The sequence below is a fragment of the Lissotriton helveticus genome, chromosome 6 (genome assembly GCF_964261635.1).
Source record: "Lissotriton helveticus chromosome 6, aLisHel1.1, whole genome shotgun sequence".
NCBI classification, from domain to species: Eukaryota; Metazoa; Chordata; class Amphibia; order Caudata; family Salamandridae; genus Lissotriton; species Lissotriton helveticus.
Window position 1 is genome coordinate 1,962,346,924 of NC_136067.1, and position 22,324 is coordinate 1,962,369,247.

Below are 22,324 nucleotides of genomic sequence, written 5' to 3' on the forward strand. Positions count from 1 at the left end.
TGCGTGGGGCTTACTGGACGTAAAAGGTGGGCTAGTTGTCCCCTAAAGGAACCCCAGCAGTGAAGGGGACTTCAATCCCCATCCAAAAGCGCACCAGGGAATGTGTTTTCAGAGTAGTGGGCAAAGTGGGTGTGGCCTGGTATGAGTACTTACCTTTGCTGCTGTGTGGGACTGAGTGGAGGTAATAGTTTGGGAAGTTGGCCCCCAAGGATGTTTTTGGGGGCCAACTACCCCTCTTGTTACCTCCATTAAGTCCCACACAGTGGGGTTGCTAAGACGTCTTCGGAGGCCATGGCCCCCTTTCTCTAGCACTCTCCAAACATGCCTTTTGGCAGTCTACGGGATGGGGGACGAAGTCCAATTTAGTCCAGAGGGAGTTTGGGGGCCAAGAATATGTGCTGTAAGTCCTACGCAGCGGAATTCCTGAGCGTTGGTTGGATGCCTAGTACCATTTCTCCACCACTCTGCAAACGCGACTACTAGTTAAAGTAGCATATTTCTGCACCTCTGACTTAGAGGTAGTTTTAATCCCCCTGCCCTATTATGTACCAGGGACTTACGGATGAGGTTGTGCTAATCACAGGGGTACCCCAACGCATAGTGTTCCCTAGTGTATGTAAGTGTTTTTACTGTATTCTAAGTATCGTTTAGCATTGCACTGGCTCTAGGCCCGGTTAGTCAGAGTCAGTTACCACCAGTACCCATCTGCAAAAGTTGTGGGCACTTGATGATTTTGCAACAAGGTCTCTTTCTGCTCCTCTGTTGGTTCTTTCTGCACATGTCTTGCTTCTTCCTGCACTTTTAGTCATCTTTGTGGACTTTTATTGCTTTATTCTGCATTTCTTTTGCTTCTTTCTATGTGTTTTTTCTTCTTTCTTCACATGTCCTACCTCTGTAGGCATAGTTAGAAACTAGTATTTAAAAAACCTTTGAAATTAAGTTAAAAAAACATCGGTTTCAGGCACATTATAGTTAGAAATTAGCATTTAACCTTGGAAATTCACTGAAAAACCATAGGTTCTAGGGAAAGATATAGTTAGTCGGACATTTCACTCGTACAAAACTAGAGAAATTCCCCTGTTATAATTAGTTCGGCTAACTATAACTCGCGCCCCCGCAATGCACTGCTGATGACGTCACATATTAGATCACTCATGACATGGTCAGTGACATCACAGATGACATCACTGATGACATCACTGATGACATCGCAAATGGCATCACTGATGACATCATCCACAGACCCACTCACTCACCTACTCACACCCCATACAACCTTTGGTATGCCCACTCACATAGGCCGTACAACCAATGACATACCCATTCCCAGACCTATACTAGTACTCAAACACACACTCACTCCTCAAGAGACACTCACTCACTCGAACAGCTACTCACACAACTATTCACTCACCCATACAGCCAGTCACATAACCACACACTCACCCATACAGTCTCTCACACATTCACTTATTTACCAACAAGGTCACACACCCACTCACTCATCCAATCAGTCTCTCACCACAGCCATTCACTCACCCATACAAGCCACTGATATATCCACTGATACACCCATACAGGCACTCAACCGGACAGGAGGAGGCATCACCATCGTCCACAGGAACACCATCCGCATCACGACCGACACCAACGATACCCCTGCACCCGCCGAACACCTGCACTTCCAGATCCACGTCAACCCCAGGACCACCCTCATCTACAGACCCCCGGGACCACGTACACATTTCAGCGAAGACATCGCCGACTTCATCAGCCCGCACGCCCTCCCCTCCGCCGACTACATCCTCCTCGGGGACCTCAACTTCCACCTGGAGAACAACAGCGACCGCAACACCACCACCCTGCTGGACAACCTCGCCAACCTCAGACTCAAGCAACTGGTGACCACCCCCACCCACTACGCCGGACACACACTCGACCCGGTCTTCTCTTCCAGCAAGGACATCGCCTTCAGCCACGCCACGGGACTCCACTGGACGGACCACAGCTGCGTCCACTTCAGCTTCAGAAGGACCACGCTCCACCACCACCAGCAACAGGTTCCCCGCAGAAACTGGAACAAGATCACTGCAGACCAGCTCGCTACTTCCCTGAGCAAGTACCCTCCCACCAGCACAACGAACCCCAGCCAAGCGGCCACGAACCTCACGAAATGGATCAGCGACTGCGCAGACGACCTCGCCCCGCTGAAAACCCCGCCGAGCAGACCCGGCAGCAAGAAAGCACCATGGTTTAACAACGAACTCAAGAGCTCCAAAAAGAACTGCAGAGCACTCGAGAAAACCTGGCGCAGAGACCCAACACCGGACAACATGACTGCCCTCAAGCTCGCCACCCGAAAACACCACCAACTGATCCACGCCACCAAGAAAACCGCATTCAAGGAACGACTGGACAACAACGCACTCAACAGCAAAGAACTCTTCAACATCGTGAAAGAGCTCTCCAACCCCAACGCCGAAAACAACTACATCACCCCTTCGCAAGACCTCTGCAACTCCCTCGCCTCCTACTTCCACAACAAGATCGCGGACATACACAACAGCTTCAGCACTCAACCGACGCACGCCACGACCGAACCACCGCCCCCCACAACCACCCTCCGCGCCTGGACCCCGATCAGCACCGAAGACACCGTCAACACGGTGAACTCCATCCACTCCGGATCTCCGACAGACCCCTGCCCTCACCACATCTTCAACAAGGCCGACACTGTCATCGCACCCCACCTGCAGGACATCATCAACACCTCCTTCAACACCGCTACCTTCCCGGAGAGCTGGAAGCACGCCGAACTCAGCGCACTACTTAAGAAGCCATCAGCCGACCCCACCGACCTCAAGAACTACCGCCCCATCTCGCTGCTCCCGTTTCCGGCAAAAGTCATCGAGAAGACCGTCAACAAGCAAGTGGCCGCCTTCCTCGAGACGAACGGCTCCCTCGACCCCTCACAATCTGGCTTCCGGGCCAACCACAGCACCGAGACCGCCCTGATCGCAGCTACCGATGACATCCGAGCCCTGCTCGACAACGGAGAAACGGCGGCCCTCATCCTCCTGGACCTCTCCGCGGCCTTCGACACTGTCTGCCACCGTACCCTAGTACAGCGCCTCAGCAACGTCGGAATCCAGGAGAAGGCACTGAAGTGGATCATCTCCTTCCTCGCCGGAAGGACACAGAGAGTCTGCCTTCCCCCGTTCAGATCGGAGGCCACCGAAGTCATCTGCGGCGTTCCTCAAGGCTCCTCGCTTAGCCCAACACTCTTCAACATCTACATGAGCCCCCTCGCAGCCATCGCACGCCAGCACAACCTCAACATCATCTCCTACGCCGACGACACCCAGCTGATCCTCTCCCTCACCAACGACCCCGCCACCGCCAGAGCCAACCTACACGAAGGGATGACAGACGTTGCCAAGTGGATGATGAACAGTCGCCTGAAACTGAACTCGGACAAGACGGAAGTCCTCATCCTGGGATCTTCACCCTCCGCCTGGGACGACTCCTGGTGGCCCCCCGCCCTGGGCAGCGCACCCAAACCCACAGACCACGCACGCAACCTGGGCTTCATCCTGGACTCCTCCCTCTCCATGACCAGACAAGTCAACGCCGTCTCCTCGTCGTGCTTCAACATCCTGCGCATGCTACGCAAGATCTTCCGATGGATCCCCACCGAGACCAGGAAGACGGTCACCCAGGCCCTCGTCACCAGCCGTCTGGACTACGGCAACTCCCTCTACGCCGGAACCACCGCCAAACTCCAGAAGAAACTCCAGCGGATCCAGAACACCTCAGCACGACTCATCCTGGACATCCCCCGCTGCAGCCACATCTCCGGACACCTGAGAGACCTGCACTGGCTCCCGGTCAACAAGAGAATCACCTTCCGGCTCCTCACCCACGCACACAAAGCCCTACACAACCAAGGCCCAGGATACCTCAACAGCCGCCTCAACTTCTACGCTCCCAAACGCCAGCTTCGATCGACCAACCACGCCCTAGCCGCCGTCCCCCGCATCCGAAGAGCCACCACAGGAGGAAGGTCCTTCTCCTACCTGGCCGCCAAGATTTGGAACTCCCTTCCGACCTACCTCCGCCTGACCCAAGACCACCTCGCCTTCAGGAAGCAGCTCAAGACCTGGCTGTTCGAGCAGTAGCGGACCCCCTCCCCCCAGCGCCTTGAGACCCTCCGGGTGAGTAGTGCGCTATATAAATGCTTTGATTGATTGATTGATTGACTCACACACTAAGTCAGTCACTCGTAGAGCTATTCACACACCTATTCACTAATTTATTGATTCAATCACACATCCATTTACTCACCTATACAGTGATACACACACCTATTCATTAATCATATAGATACTACACCATACTCACAAACCCATACAGCCCCTCACACATGCACTCACTAACCCATACAGTCACTATCACTACTATCACAATCCTTCACTCACACATACAATCACTCATATACTCCTCACACTCCCCTATACTTCTTTCACATATCCAGATACTCACCCATATACACTGACACATCCATTCACTAAATGACACAGTCATACAAACACTCAATAACGTATACAGCACTTCACTTACACACTCACTAACCAATACAGCCACTGACTCACCCACCCACTCATCCATGCAGGCAGTCACTCACCCTCAAACCTACCCACACAGACACTCATTCCCCCATACAGGTACTCGGATAACCAATCGACCCCCCATAAAGCCACTCACGTACCCACTCACCAACCCATACAGCCACTTAGACCTCATCTGACCGACTGATACAGAGATTCAGACAACATAGTCAGTGACTCATACATTCACTGAGACACCTAATCACTCACGTATACAGTCAGTCATGCACCCACTGAGTGATCCATACAGGCACTCATACACCCACTGATTTACATATCGACCTTGGTATATATATATATGTAACACTCATAAACATGTTAAACACACTCACTGTCACTGGCAGATGTTCCAAAAACAATATAAAAGCTAATACAAAATGTGTAACTGCACCTTGCAGTAAGCATAGGCCAGCTAGACGGGGAAACAGGACTTTTAAAATTTCTTGTGCTCATGCAGGGAGCAAGTCTTATGTGCTCCTGCTCCTATAATATAGTAAAAAGTTTAAATCTTACCTCGTCTTTCCTGGTTTTTTGGATGAAGCATGAGTTCCCTGCCTCACCTTTTCCAAATACCTCACAAGAGTATTTGAAAAAGGCTGGGAATGTGTACTTGCCTTTTTGCATGAGGAATAATATGAGGAGCATCAATCAAGCTTCTTGGCTCAAGGTTATCCCCTAATGCAACTTCCTTTCATACTACCCATCTCCCTTCTGGTGGGCTTCCTTTCTTGCATGTTTCTGCTGCTTTATTTTCTCTGCAGTCTGTGGGGCACCTCCTGTCTCCACGGAGGGAAAAATAATGTTAGGACTACACACACACAAAGGGGGGTGGTAGCCGAAATCAGATGGTTTTACAAACACATCGGTTAGGAAAAAAATACAAGTAGCACTTTCTCTCTTCAACCACTAGATGGGGCAATATGCATACAATGGGAATCTAGAAGGCGCCCATGCTGCAAACCATGAAAGTCACCTAACCCTGGATTCCTCCAGGTGAATAGTTTTAAAAAAAATTGCAGGTTTCCCTATGTGCCAGCTGAGCTAGGGTCCAAAATCCACAGCTACCCACATTAGAAAAGAGTCAGTTTTCAGTGTTAAAATGTGATGCATCCATGTTGTGTTTTGGCCAGTTTCCTGTCGCGGGCACCAAGCCTACTCTCACAAGTGATGTACCATTTGTATCGGAAGACATGTGGGAGAATAGAATAGTAGAAAAATTGTTAATACCAATTGGATTTCGCTGCATGTGTGCCTTCCAAATGTAAGCCAGTGTGTAAGAATGAAGACATTTTGAAAAATACCCTCTATATCATATAATAGTATGGGTACCCACAAATTTAGAGATGTACAAATAAGAAACTGCTCCTAAACTGCATATCCAGTGCCCATTTCAGAAATACAAAGGGTTTATCCTCAGTACACAATGAAAACACATTGTATGGAGAAGCTCAGTTGTCTCTAGGTACCCCATATAGCTCCACAACCAGAAATGTCTAGTGGATGTAATGGTTCATTGCGTTTGTAAATCGACCATTGTGAAAAAGAAATTACAGATGAAAACTTTTTTTCAACAGTTAATTTCTTTGGGAAAACCTTAAGGGATCTACACGTATGACCCCTTGCAAAATTCAAAATGTTGTTTACTTTCCAGAGATCTGTAGCTTCCCTGTATCACCCATGGGTTTTATACTGATTCCTACCAAAAACTGAAAGTAGTTGAGAGCACAAAAAATAGGAAAAATTGGCTTTTTCTTTGAAAAATGCCAAAAATGTCTTAGAAAATGTGTTTTTATTTAGCGGTGCATGTTTCTGAAAGGTGGGAAAATGGTGACTTTAGCACAGTAAAGCGTTTGCTGATTAAATTTTTCAGGAAAAAAGGCTGACACTTTTATCTGGAGAAATTTTCCCCAAAAAAACTCACTATGTAGCTATATTTTGCCTATTTTCTCGGTCCCCTCCATTGGAATCCACAAACCCTGGGTACCTTTAGAATCACCATGATGTTAGAAAAAAACGTTGGGCGTGGATACCTTATGTGCAGAAAATAGTTATTAAGCCCTAAGCGTGAACTACACCAAATATCCAAAAAGGGCTCAGCACTGGGGGAGGGGGTTTGGCACAGCAGTTAAGGGCTTAAAAAAGTTAATGTTATAGTACAATAAATATATTGAAATTCAATACAGTTAGATCGAAGAGAATAAAGAAGGTAGAAAAAAGGAAATCATAAAATACATGGAATGTTAATAGTAAAATAATTATATAAAGAGACACAAATGTATAGAATAGCAAGTCCAGAAGACCCACCAAACCTCCATGAAACCATGGCAATGGAGTAGACCAACCAGATTTAAAAGGCAGGAAGTGAATGAATTCACTAGAGATAATTTTTCAGCAATACTGATCAGTTTTATTGAAGCATAAAGACCAAACACAGCCCTGCAAGAGCATAATTTAATCTTGTTTATTTTGTAGGATTTTAGTTCGGAATTAGTTCCACAGCTAGTAAATGTGTTACAGAATATGTAAAAATGCACGTGATTAGAAAGGAAATCTTTGTAAAAAATTGTAAAAAATTGGATTAAAACTAGAATTGTCATACCAAAAATTCCTGCAAAAAACTACCTGTATTACCAATTTGATAAATAAAATGATCTGTGTATAATGAAGATGTTGCCTAATATGTGAATGACACAGGCTACTCGTAAGTACAAAACTAATTGAGGAGTTGTGTCGGAGATGGTCTATTCAATGCATTTTGGGTAAATTATAAATAATATAAATAATAATAAAGCCAATTACCAAATCTACTGCATACTTCGGTCCTCCATAACTCTTTTCTTTAATCTTTTCATGGAGTTGGATACTTTTTCTTGGCACATGAATCCCTAGTACTTGGCAACCTTATTCAGCTGGCCCACTCAAGGATAAAAATTGAAATAAACGGTTTTTCCATGCACTAACAAATCTAGCAAGCCAAATGGTGAAAAATAGATACTTTAAATACTAAACAAATCTAAAATAAAAATGTAACCAGGGAATGCGTTCTTAGTGTTGTGGGCAAAGTGGGTGTGGCCTGGTATGAGTACTTACCTTTGCTGCTGTGTGGGACTGAGAGGAGGTAATAGTTTGGGAAGTTGGCCCTCAAGGATGTTCTTGGGGGCCAACTACCCCTCTTGTTACCTCCATTAAGTCCCACACAGTGGGGTTGCTAAGACGTCTTCGGAGGCCATGACCCCCTTTTTCTACCACTCTGCAAACATGACTTTGTGGCAGACTACGGGATGGGGGACGAAGTCCTATTTAGTCCTGAGGGAGTTTGGGGGCCAAGAATACCTACTGTAAGTCCTACGCAGCGGAATTCCTGAGCGTTGGTTGGACGCCTAGTACCATTTCTCCACCACTCTGCAAACGCGACTACTAGTTAAAGTAGCATATTTCTGCACCCCTGACATAGAGGTAGTTTTAATACCCCTGCTCTATTATGTACCAGGGACTTACAGAGGAGGTCATGCTAATCACAGGGGTACCCCAACGCATAGTGTTCCCTAGTGTATGTAAGTGTTTTTACTGTATTCTAAGTGTCGTTTAGCATTGCAATGGCTCTAGGCCCGGTTAGTCAGTCAGTTACCACCAGTACCCATCTGCAAAAGTTGTGGGCACTTGATGATTTTGAAACAAGGTCTCTTTCTGCTCCTCTGTTGGTTCTTTCTGCACATGTCTTGCTTCTTCCTGCACTTTTCTTCGTCTTTGTGGACTTCTATTGCTTCATTCTGCATTTCTTTTGCTTCTTTCTGTGTGTTTTTTCTTCTTTCTTCACATGTCCTACCTCTGTAGGCATAGTTAGAAACTAGTATTTAAAAAACCTTTGAAATTCACTTAAAAAACCATCGGTTTCAGGCACACTATAGTTAGAAATTAGCATTTAAAAAACCTTTGAAATTTACTGAAAAACCATGGGTTCTAGGGAAAGTTATAGTTAGTTGGACATTTCACTCGTACAAAACCAGAGAAATTCCCCTGTTATAGTTAGTTCGGCTAATGATAACTCGCGCCCCCGCAATGCACTGCTGATGACATCACATATTACATCACTCATGACATGGTCAGTGACATCACAGATGATATCACTGATGACATCTCAAATGGCATCACTGATGATATCATCCACAGACCCACTCACTCACCTACTCACACCCCATACAACCTTTTTATGCCCACTCACATAGGCCGTACAACCATTGACATACCCATTCCCAGACCTTTACTAGTACTCAAACACACACTCACTCCTCAAGAGACACTCACTCACTCGAACAGCTACTCACACAACTATTCACTCACCCATACAGCCAGTCACATAACCACTTATTTACCTACAAGGTCACACACCCACTCACTCATCCAATCAGTCTCTCACCACAGCCATTCACTCACCCATACAAGCCACTGATATATCCACTGATACACCCATACAGGCACTCACACACTGAGTCAGTCACTCGTAGAGCTATTCACACACCTATTCACTAATTTATTGATTCAATCACACATCCATTTACTCACCTATACAGTGATACACACACCTATTAATTTATTCATACAGATACTACACCATACTCACTCACCCATACAGCCCCTCACACATGCACTCACTAACCCATACAGTCACTATCACTACTATCACAATCCTTCACTCACACATACAATCACTCATATACTCCTCACACTCCCCTATACTTCTTTTCACCTATCCAGATAATCACCCCATATACACTGACACATCCATTCACTAAATGACAAAGTCATACAAACACTCAATAACGTATACAGCACTTCAGTTACACACTCACTAACCCATACAGCCACTGACTCACCCACCCACTCATCCATGCAGGCAGTCACTCACCCTCAAACCTACCCACACAGACACTCATTCCCCCATACAGGTACTCGGATAACCAATCGACCCCCCATAAAGCCACTCACGTACCCACTCACCAACCCATACAGCCACTTAGACCTCATCTGACCGACTGATACAGAGATTCAGACAACATAGTCAGTGACTCATACATTCACTGAGACACCTAATCACTCACGTATACAGTCAGTCATGCACCCACTGAGTGATCCATACAGGCACTCATACACCCACTGATTCACATATCGACCTTGGTATATATATATATGTAACACTCATAAACATGTTAAACACACTCACTGTCACTGGCAGATGTTCCAAAAACAATATAAAAGCTAATACAAAATGTGTAACTGCACCTTGCAGTAAGCATAGGCCAGCTAGACAGGGAAACAGTTTTTTTTTTTAAATTTCTTGTGCTCATGCAGGGAGCAAGCCACATGTGCTCCTGCTCCTATAATATAGGAACAAGTTTAAATCTTACCTCGTCTTTCCTGGTTTTTTGGATGAAGCATGAGTTCCCTGCCTCACCTTTTCCAAATACCTCACAAGAGTATTTGAAAAAGGCTGGGAATGTGTACTTGCCTTTTTGCATGAGGAATAATATGAGGAGCACCAATCAAGCTTCTTGGCTCAAGGTTATCCCCTAATGCAACTTCCTTTCATACTACCCATCTCCCTTCTGGTGGGCTTCCTTTCTTGCATGTTTCTGCTGCTTTAATTTCTCTGCAGTCTGTGGGGCACCTCCAGTCTCCATGGAGGGAAAAATAATGTTAGGACTACACACACACAAAGGGGGGTGGTAGCCGAAATCAGATGGTTTTACACACATATCGATTAGGAAAAAAAATACAAGTACCACTTTCTGTCTCCAACCACTAGATGGGGCAATATGCATACGATGGGAATCTAGAAGGCGCCCATGCTGCAAACCATGAAAGTCACCTAACCCTGGATTCCTCCAGGTGAATAGTTTTTAAAAAAATGTGCAGGTTTCCCTATGTGCCAGCTGAGCTAGGGTCCAAAATCCACAGCTACCCACATTAGAAAAGAGTCAGTTTTCAGTGTTAAAATGTGATGCATCCATGTTGTGTTTTGGCCAGTTTCCTGTCGCGGGCACCAAGCCTACTCTCACAAGTGATGTACCATTTGTATCGGAAGACATGTGGGAGAATAGAATAGTAGAAAAATTGTTAATACCAATTGGATTTCGCTGCATGTGTGCCTTCCAAATGTAAGCCAGTGTGTAAGAATGAAGACATTTTGAAAAATACCCTCTATATCATATAATAGTATGGGTACCCACAAATTTAGAGATGTACAAATAAGAAACTGCTCCTAAACTGCATATCCAGTGCCCATTTCAGAAATACAAAGGTTTTATCCTCAGTACACAATGAAAACACATTGTATGGAGAAGCTCAGTTGTCTCTAGGTACCCCATATAGCTCCACAACCAGAAATGTCTAGTGGATGTAATGGTTCATTGCGTTTGTAAATCGACCATTGTGAAAAAGAAATTACAGATGAAAACTTTTTTTCAACAGTTAATTTCTTTGGGAAAACCTTAAGGGATCTACACGTATGACCCCTTGCAAAATTCAAAATGTTGTTTACTTTCCAGAGATCTGTAGCTTCCCTGTATCACCCATGGGTTTTATACTGATTCCTACCAAAAACTGGAAGTAGTTGAGAGCACAAAAAATAGGAAAAATTGGCTTTTTCTTTGAAAAATGCCAAAAATGTCTTAGAAAATGTGTTTTTATTTAGCGGTGCATGTTTCTGAAAGGTGGGAAAATGGTGACTTTAGCACAGTAAACCGTTTGCTGATGAACTTTTTCAGGAAAAAAAGGCAGACACTTTTATCTGGAGAACTTTTCCCTCAAAAAACTCAGTATGTAGCTATATTTTGCCTATTTTCTCGGTCCCCTCCATTGGAATCCACAAACCCTGGGTAACTGTAGAATCACCATGATGCTAGAAAAAAAACGTTGGGCGTGGATACCTTATGTGCAGAAAATAGTTATTAAGCCCTAAGCGTGAACTACACCAAATATCCAAAAAGGGCTCAGCACTGGGGGAGGGGGTTTGGCCCAGCAGTTAAGGGCTTAAAAAAGTTAATGTTTTAGTACAATAAATATATTGAAATTCAATACAGTTAGATCGAAGAGAATAAAGAAGGTAGAAAAAAGGAAATCATAAAATACATGGAATGTTAATAGTAAAATAATTATATAAAGAGACACAAATGTATAAAATGGCAAGTCCAGAAGACCCACCAAACCTCCATGAAACCATGGCGTTGGAGTAGACCAACCAGATTTAAAAGGCAGGAATTGAATGAATTCACTAGAGATAATTTTTCAGCAATACTGATCAGTTTTATTGAAGCATAAAGACTAAACACAGCCCTGCAAGAGCATAATTTAATCTTGTTTATTTTGTAGGATTTTAGTTCGGAATTAGTTCCACAGCTAGTAAATGTGTTACAGAATATGTAAAAATGCACGTGATTAGAAAGGAAATCTTTGTAAAAAATTGTAAAAAATTGGATTAAAACTAGAATTGTCATACCAAAAATTTCTGCAAAAAACTACCTGTATTACCAATTTGATAAATAAAATGATCTGTGTATAATGAAGATGTTGCCTAATATGTGAATGACACAGACTACTCGTAAGTACAAAACTAATTGAGGAGTTGTGTCGGAGATGGTCTATTCAATGCATTTTGGGTAAATTATAAATAATATAAATAATAATAAAGCCAATTTCCAAATCTACTGCATACTTCGGTCCTCCATAATCTTTTCATGGAGTTGGATACTTTTTCTTGGCACATGAAAGCCGAGTATTTGGCAACCTTATTCAGCTGGCCCACTCAAGGATAAAAATTTAAATAAACTGTTTTTCCATGCACTAACAAATCTAGCAAGCCAAATGGTGCAAAATAGATACTTTGATACTAAACAAAGCTAAAATAAAAAATAGTGGTGTCATTAAGCATGATAATGGAAGGAACATGCAATAGGGTGGTTTGACATGAAACATGTGTTGCTGCCTGTCATTCCAAGCATCCTAACACACGTTTTCCTCTCCTAGTTAAATAGAACAAAAACAGACATTCATTTTCCGTCAACGAAGCCAAATGAAAAGTGGGCGCAGTAACGCTGGCATGAGCAGCAGCTGGTGCTGTTCCCATGGTCCTGTGGTGCTGATCGTCCGCTGATACTTCTTTGTCAACCAAGGCTGGTGATGTTGGAGCGGCCGCCAGGGGGAGCCACAATCCGATGCCCTGTGCGGCGCGAGTTGTTGTCATTTACCTGGACACCAGCAGAGGAGTAACCTGGTGAAAGAAGGCGTTAGATATCAGTGGGGAACTTAATATGCATGAGTGCGAGTTGGGGATATAGCGATGCAGTGAATGGGACATTACATATCATGCTGAGCACAAACTCTGTGCGAGTTCTACATAATGACAATACCATGCTTCTGTTTTGGACATTCCTGTGCAGGTGAGTGGTAAAAAGGCCCTACAAGAACCAAGGATAAGCCCTCTTAAACCAGGAAGCGCACATTGTCACCTTGCAGTGGTGATAAACATCCTGAATGCAGCCAAATCTGAAGACGTGATGTAAAAGTTTGACCCAAGTCAATATGAAACTCATAATCAATACCCTCTCCTTTTACACATTGAATAACTGTTGCATCCCACCGAATGTTAAGCTGACCCATTTTTAATTCCTAGTTATGACAAGTGCAGAGACTTGGGGGCATATTATCAAGGGGCTTTATCTCCGCTTTTTTGGCTTTAAAAGCCAAGAAAGCGGAGATAAAATTATCTCCCTATTACCTAGCTGTCGCTAACACCAGTTAGCGACAGCTAATAGGAGATAGCGACCATCTTGGGCCCCACTTTGCATGTCAGTGATATTTATCACTAATGACATGCAAAGTGGGCGTGCCAAGATGTTAGCGACTGGAAACAGTCGCTAACATCGCTATCTCCTATTACCAACTTTTGGAGATATTCGCGCTAAGCGCGAATATCTCCAAAAACTAACACCTGCCCTGAGCAGTTCTTAGCCATGTTATCCAATGGGAGGTGGATAACATGGCTAAGAGCATTTGCTCGATAATGCATGAATATCGCTGACTTTTCAGCGATATTCATGCATTGCGGCGGTTTTTTATCGCATTTGCGATAAACCTTGCTAATAGCAAGGTTTATCTGCGATAAAAATCGCCGATGTGCGGCGATAATTTTTGTCTCTAAACAAGTTAGAGACAAAAATTATCGCTAGTTGTTGGTAATATGCCCCTTGGTTTTGTTGAGCACAATTCACTTGGTGATAACACCACAATGTAAATAACAATCTTCTCAAATTATAACAACTTTTATTCCTGCTTTGAAAGCATTTCAAACTCAAAAAATTCGAAAAACATCATCACGAATATACATAACATTTCGGGGCATATTATCAAGGGGGTTTATCTCCGCTTTTTTGGCTTTAAAAGCCAAGAAAGCGGAGATAAAATTATCTCCCTATTACCTAGCTGTCGCTAACACCAGTTAGCGACAGCTAGTAGGAGATAGCGACCATCTTGGGCCCCACTTTACATGTCAGTGATATTTATCACTAATGACATGCAAAGTGGGCGTGCCAAGATGTTAGCGACTGGAAACAGTCGCTAACATCGCTATCTCCTATTACCAACTTTTGGAGATATTCGCGCTAAGCGCGAATATCTCCAAAAGCTAACACCTGCCCTGAGCAGTTCTTAGCCATGTTATCCAATGGGAGGTGGATAACATGGCTAAGAGCATTTGCTCGATAATGCATGAATATCGCTGACTTTTCAGCGATATTCATGCATTGCGGCGGTTTTTTATCGCATTTGCGATAAACCTTGCTAATAGCAAGGTTTATCTGCGATAAAAATCGCCGATGTGCGGCGATAATTTTTGTCTCTAAACAAGTTAGAGACAAAAATTATCGCTAGTTGTTGGTAATATGCCCCTTGGTTTTGTTGAGCACAATTCACTTGGTGATAACACCACAATGTAAATAACAATCTTCTCAAATTATAACAACTTTTATTCCTGCTTTGAAAGCATTTCAAACTCAAAAAATTCGAAAAACATCATCACGAATATACATAACATTTCGGGGCATATTATCAAGGGGGTTTATCTCCGCTTTTTTGGCTTTAAAAGCCAAGAAAGCGGAGATAAAATTATCTCCCTATTACCTAGCTGTCGCTAACACCAGTTAGCGACAGCTAGTAGGAGATAGCGACCATCTTGGGCCCCACTTTACATGTCAGTGATATTTATCACTAATGACATGCAAAGTGGGCGTGCCAAGATGTTAGCGACTGGAAACAGTCGCTAACATCGCTATCTCCTATTACCAACTTTTGGAGATATTCGCGCTAAGCGCGAATATCTCCAAAAGCTAACACCTGCCCCTGAGCAGTTCTTAGCCATGTTATCTAATGGGAGGTGGATAACATGGCTAAGAGCATTAGCTCGGTAATGCATGAATATCGCTGACTTTTCAGCGATATTCATGCATTGCGGCCGTTTTTTATCGCATTTGCGATAAACCTTGGTAATACCAAGGTTTATCTGCGGTAAAAATCGCCGCAGCTTAGCGATAAAATTTTCTCTCTAACCAAGCAATAGCGATAATTATCGCTATTGCTTGGTAATATGCCCCTTCATTTGTATTCAGTATTCAAGTTTTTGTCTATGCCCTATATACATTTGTAAAACACAACAATTCTTTTACAACATCAAGTTCTTGTGCCCAATGCATTTCGGAACTTGAACAGTTCCTTCCTCAGGGGCTAATCTTCCTCTGGTGTTTGGTTGTCTCATAAGGCTGTTTGCCTGTAATGATGACTCTATTTCAACAATTGTAGCCGAAAGCTCACAAATGCTCCCTCAATCGTATAGCTTAAACCCGAGATGTTGTTTCCCTACAAACAGCTGCCGTGTTACCGCGTACTGAAGGTACGGACCAGGGATCGCAAAGGGACCAGTAATCTTCTGTGGAATCGCTGCTCGGGGCTTGGACTATAAGTAGCCCAAAGGACAGCCTCAAGGATCGCCAAGAAGCATATGCACTTGCAAATGTGCATAGTGTCCAGGGGTTCTGGTTCCACAGTCCCTACGAGGGCTATGGAGCTCAGCTTTGCCGGGAGCTCGGATCGGCCTCTGGGAAGTCTGGAAACCCACCTCCTGTGTTGCAAATTCTTCTGAGTCCGGCGGGAGCTTCGGGGATGCAAACCGATCAGATGCATCTCAGGTGCCTGCCAAGCAGGGGAGTAACTCCTTCACTCCAAGGGAGATTCTTCAGTCATCTAGCACCTTGTAGATCGTTAAAGTTCCAGGATTATGTATCAGAGTTTTGTCCAGATAAATCTAAAGTCCTATAGTCAGGGGTTCCTACTTTACACTCAAGGAAGTGGTGGGGCAAACTCTGGGGACCCACCTATGGGAGGGTCAGGAAAGAGGGGTGGCTACACCCATTTCCTTTGTCCAGTTTCACGCCAGAGCAGGGGCTGGTAGCAACTGCAACCGGTTTGAGCTGGACTATGCACAGGGACACCAAATGTGCCCCCAGTGTAGACTTAAAAGCACTCTTGGAGTGCACCCACCCAACCCCAATACACTAAAGCCTGTCTAGGGGGTGGTCGCACCTCCCTGTGACAGGAAACCTATTGTCCAGGCCTCCCTTGCCGGAATTTCGTCCAGCAGCTGGAGGGCCGACTCGTGTCTGTGGCTGGCAGCATCCATTTTGTGATGCCAGGGTCTGTTAAGCTAGTACTGGGTATAATGGTGCTGTTATGTTTCTCCCTCTAGTAAGGTGGAATCATACCTCCCACACCAGTTACTGATGTGGGGGTATGATTCCAAGGTGTTTGACACCAAACATGACATGTTTCCATGCAGCTAATCCAAAGTTAGCATTTACCGAGAGGTTATAACGCACTTAAGAGTATATGGTTTGGCTGCATCACAAACAACCCCAGAATAAAGGTTCTGAAAGCTGCAGAGGAGCTCTGCTCATGCACGGGCACCCTCTCACATGAAACCCAGCACCCCGCCTTCAGGATGGTTAAGGCCTGCCATAGGGGTGACTGATAGGTTTACAAGTCGAAAAAACGTGCAACATCAGCAAAAAGTGGGGTAACCATAAGAAGCGGATCCTACTCTCCTACAGGGAGGACCCGGCTTGGCAGTTTGGGCTGGACTGTTCCCATGAGTAGCAGGGTCAAGAGTGATTTGCATATGGCTGGGTTCAAACTGGGGTGGCGTGGTGGGCAAAATAACTGTGGATTAAACCCAGATGTTCATGACTAGGGGTGAATGTTTGCATTGTTAAGCATTCTGTCCATCATGTGTTCCTTTTGCTTTAATGGTCAGTGACTGGCAATTAAAGTAAACAAAATCAGAAAAGCAGTTCTAACAATGAACAGGGACGATTTTATATAAATCCTGTTTACTATGTTTAGGCCCTTTGCTGACTTAAAATAAGAACAAATATGGTACTATTTTCTGGAAAAGGTGGCAACACTACTGGTGTAGCTCAATCTTACTTTAACCCCGTTCACTGCCTTGTTTAACTCACCTGAGTCACAAGTTCCGGTCCAGTGACTCATTGCCAGGCTGATCCAGGGTGGTTTCAGGTGGCCTGGGGAAGATCATGCAGTGCTCTGGAGTACTGCAGTATTGAATATGAGACAGCAAGGGCCCAGCATGGGCTGTCTGCTTCAGATGGATCGGTGCTCCCAGTTACTGCACCTCCCGTTGCAAGCCAGGAGGAGAGTCCAGCACTGCACCTTGTCTTCACTGTGGGTTGCAGAACCCCAGCAGTTGGGGGCACTCCGTTGGCAGTGATCAGTGAAAAACTGACCATAGGGTGTGCTCAATGGCAGTGACTGCTACCCTCCTGGGTTGCCACCTTCCTGTATTGTGCATAAACTAGGAGCCACTCTGTACGCCAAGAAACACACGACTGCCGCCCCCGCCCCCGCCTCAGCATCTGCTCTCGGCCAACCATTGAGGAGCGTGTCTTGCTGTTTGGTCAAATAAAATCAGGTAAGGCACCACCCCTCGATCCACGTGATGGACCAAAGCACTTTCTCTGCTCACAGGGCCGCATTGTCTGTATTCATGAGAGACTATGTAGAACTCTCTCTAGCTGGGCAAGGTGGCTCGTGTCATAACACTGCATCAGTAACTGGGTGATATCCTGGGCAGCGACGTGGTGCAATGTATTTAAAGTTCTCAGGGTGAAAATAAAGTTTCGCGCAGCCACTGTGGCGAGGACAAAGAGCATGCAGTACATCTCGCTTGCTGCTTAAATGCATTCCAGCCTCCCCTCTTACACCGTGGCTCGGGGTGGTCACTGGGGCGCTATATTTGCGTGACTAACTTTAGTGTGGTGAGGTGTACACGAGCCCTAAAAGGCGTTAGTGCAACCCCTAAAGCGTGGTACTTGGCAGGGCTGGCAATTGCACCGAGCCCTCACCTTTCTAGGGTTCCCTGGGAAAGCGAACATTTTCTCTCTCTCTCACTCACCTTTGTCTATTTCTATAGTTCAACCTCTCTCTAATCCGACTACCTCTACCTATGAATCTATTTTTCCAGAGTAAGGATTTTGGGGGCATCCACAAAGGACATATTTCAACTGTTTTGTGTGACTCCTTTGTTTGGCATCTGTCGGTCTTCAATTATCACACAATTAGTTGTTCGGAAGAGGGACCAAAAAATATGCCTTGTCAATTGCCTGTAAAATCCTTAAGACAACACAGTTTTAGAAGAAGAGCGACCAGTCTACCTTTTACCATGAGTAATAATGCTTGCATAGATGTATTCATATTGTGGTGGTTAATGTTAAATATTGCATGGTAAACGTTGGTTTGAAAATAAGCTCCTGGGACTGTGCTGAGGGAATGACTACATCCACGAACACTGATTTCACAGTGAGGTTCCGTGAAAATTATTACGATGTTCTGGGCATTACCGAATATGGACGAGTTTGGTATCTACGAACCGCAAATGATGAGTTCGGCAAGTGTGCGAAATTTCGCTACACTACCTGCCAGGGTTCGTCTAATATTCCGCGTTCTTCATCTGAACCCTCGGGTTCCATTTTAGATACGGCATCCATTTTGTTTCTTGCCCTCACGTAGTCTGCGAGCAGATAAATGTTCGCCCCCTGACCCTCTAGTTCCCAAGCCTTGCGGAAGACGCATATTCCTTTCATGCATCTTTTATGGCCGGAGGAATGACACGGCAAAGGCAGATGGCCCAGCTTGAGGGTAATCTGGTCGTGCCGGCTTATTGTGACAGCCTTACAGGCGATGGGATCTAACTCTTTGATCCTACGATTATGCTTCCGATATTACCTCCACACTCTTTTCTCTACACGTGTCTGACTTCCTTGCAGCTGCTCTTGTCTCTTCTTCTTTGTCATTTACAACTCTAATGGGTGTGCCTAATGGTGGGAAGATGTACTTTTACAGTTGGGAACCGGCATGGCTATTGTAATTATGTTCCGGGATTCTGAACACATGAAAGCGACCCTTTTGAAGTTTACTGTGGGAACTGAATTGTAATCTTTTGTCCACGTGTTATGCAATGGCAACATTCTGTATAAAAGAGAGCGACCTACAAAACAATTTGAAGCAGACTCTCAGAACCTACACACTGTTGTACTTCTTGTGACTTTTGCCTCCCTGCAGTAATAAACGCTGATCTTTGACGCCGAAGGAAGTTTCCCGTGTCTCTGTAAATTTGTGCGCCGAAACAGGTATCCCATGAAGGTTATAGGTGTTGTTCCCTGGCACCGCTGGTACTGTTAAAAGTTCAGTCCTTCAGTTGGCGCCCAACGTGGGGCGACTTCAGCGGTACCGGTCCAAAGCCTGATGATCGTGAGGAACTTCGTGTGAAATCTCCGAGGGAAGGTGCACCCCGCTTCATCGATCCTGTTGTCGAAATAAGTGGCCCGAAGTTTTTCCCTGCGAAGATTCCCGCCTCCTGACGGCTGCGACGGACCGATGCCCTGACTGTCGACCTGTCTTCGACGCCCGGTGCAGACCTTACGTACAAGCGAGACGATAGACGGGCCTTCCTGGTGACGCCATTGAAGTTCTGAGTTAAGTATTTGTGGGTCGCTCCCAGTCCTTAGTGATTGTTCTAGCTTCTCGAAAGCTTTGTTGTAGCCTTTAAGGCTTTGTTGTAATAGCTCACCGAGCTTTGTAATAGCCTCCTCAGGCTTTGTGGTTAGCTCTCCGAGCTTTGTAGTAGCCTTAAGGCTTTGTTGTATTGCATGGTTCCATTGCATTTGTGGTTCTTAGTATTGGTTCTTAGTATTATTTGACAATTGCAATTGCCAAAAACCGAGGGTTTTGACTTTCACGAGGTTTAATTACTTCGGTAATCCTTGAAGTTTGATACTAGGTTAGTGTGCACGATGCCTAGCCATAGTAATTTGTTTCGTATTTTCAAATGTTGCGCAATGGATTCCCGGTTGGAGGATTCGTGTCCGATACCTCCAGTTGGAACTCCGATACATGATCTTTATAGTCGACATGGGGTGGGTCCTATAATATATAATGATTACTGGGTCCGCTATACAAAGAAAGACGGTGACCTTAGATGGCCACCACATGGAACTTTTGAACTTTCGATTTTAGATAATCTTGAGGCTAAATTATTCTTAAAGAAAGCTAGGCCAGCTATGTTTGATTCCTTTCGGATATGGCGTAAAGAGGCCAAGCAGAAAGAAATCAAACAACTTAAAAAGGATCAGAAGCAAGGGTTCGTTCCGATAATGCAAGCTATACGAGAATGTAAACAGGACAAAGAAGAAAAGGAAATGGAAATCTCTACTAGATTGCATCATATGAAAATAGATAAATGTTACCCAGTTTTACTGAATAATCTAGAAAAGAAAGAAGAAGATGTAAAGGAGGATTCCTTGCTGTCATATTTGATGAAATCACCACCTCCTTATGTACAGGGTGCTACTGCTCCTGTAGCTCCTCCTGTAGCTCCCCCTGTTGTTCCCCTTGTTGCTCCAGCGGCTGCGGGCCAGCCCGTTGTTAATCCTACGTTTGTTCCACCACCTGTCCTTGTTCCTACTGCTCCTGTACCTGTACCTTCACAAACTGTTATTTCTGCTACTCCGACTACCTTGTCCGTTCCTACTATGCCTTCCTTCACCTCCAGTGTTGTTGCCCCTGTTTTTCTTTCCCCTTCTGTTCGTAAGCGTGTTCCTAACTCTGTTGCTACCCTTTATTCACCTCTTTCTGGTCCGTTATTTTCGTCTGATTCATCTGAAACTCCTCAGAGACGGAGTCAGATCCCTAGTGGTAGGGAGAAAGAGACATTAATAACCATGGCACATAGGTGGATAAGACATCCTGCTAATTACACTCCTCGTGTGGTCTTTGATACGTTTTCTCAGTTTAATGAGCCTACGCAGAGATTCGTGTTTGAGGAGATGTGTAACTTTATGAGGGAAGAATGGTATAATGATGATGTAGATAATGTACCGTCCGACATAATTGAACTTCAGAGTCACTTTTCGAACGGTATGATCGTAGGTGAAGATGTACGACGTGCCGTGGAACGCTTATTAGCGTTTAGATCCACAGCACATTCTCGGGTGTCCTCAGATGATACCACCGAGAATTGGAAAGCGGTTCCTGGTCAGTATCCCATGAGAGAGGTTCCGCCACTGTGGGTGCCTGGTGATCCTAATGCAAACCCTGTGGTTCTACCACATTTTCGAAGAGTGTGGATACATCTTCCATGGAAACGATCGGAAGTTTTGCAAGTGAAGCAATCCTTACCCGATCCGCGTAAAAATCCGGCTGGTTATTATAAGGAGTTATCGCAACTGGTGGAAGCTTCTATTATGAACCTTGCCGACATCGACATGTTGTTTGGCAATGTTGTACCGCAACCAGTTTGGGCCAAAATTCGTCAAGCCAACCACGCAGTTGAGTTAGGGGGTGATTGGGCTGCACTGCTAGCAGCTGATGCATTACAAGTTGGTGGGGCTAAACCTGACCAGTTGATCTTGGATTTGCCTCAGAAAATAATTACGCTCATGAAAACTCTCATGCCAGCGATGAAGGTGAACTGGGATAAGTTATCAGCTTGTAAGCAAAAGAAAGACGAGAGTGTCTCGGATTTCTTTACAAGGTTTGAGGAAGCGTTTGTCGACCACAGCGGCCAGGATATGGGCGCTGAGGGAGGCCAGCGGTTATTTGTTGACAAATTTGTGTCGAATTTGTTGCCTGAATTAAGCAACAAACTGAAAAATTCAGAGAGTGCGTGGGCAGTTTCAACCCCTGCGCAAATACTAGCAACAGCCCAGTATTATGAGAATAGGGAAAAGGAAGAAAGTGATCGTGTAGAGAAGAAAACAAAGGAGCTAAAGACGAAGGTTTTGTTACAGCAAGCATACCCTCCACGATCAAACCAAACTGATTCACAACAGCAGTATCGACCACGAGCACAGCCCGATAGGACACAGCCGCGTTCTGACAACTTTGATTATAGATCTTCCCTTGGGTATAATCAGTGCGCATATTGTAAGAAAGAGGGACACCTAAAATATGATTGTCTTGCCTTACGGGACCGCCTAAATGGTGTGTCAACACGAGGAAATCGTGGTAGTGGTCCCCAACAGGCATCACGAGGTAGAGGT

The 22,324-nt window shown here is 44.9% G+C and overlaps 1 protein-coding gene across 1 annotated transcript in view; it reads right to left on the bottom strand.

The window, feature by feature from the left end:
* Positions 1-12,008: 12,008 nt before the first annotated feature.
* The window catches only part of LOC144761988 (dihydropyrimidinase-related protein 1-like), a 242,652-nt gene continuing 232,336 nt past the window's right edge, over positions 12,009-22,324 (bottom strand). The window contains exon 14 of the mRNA XM_078647154.1: positions 12,009-12,933. Coding sequence (XP_078503280.1) covers positions 12,827-12,933 — 107 coding nt within the window. The 3' untranslated portion in view covers positions 12,009-12,826. The remainder of the gene's footprint in view (positions 12,934-22,324) is intronic.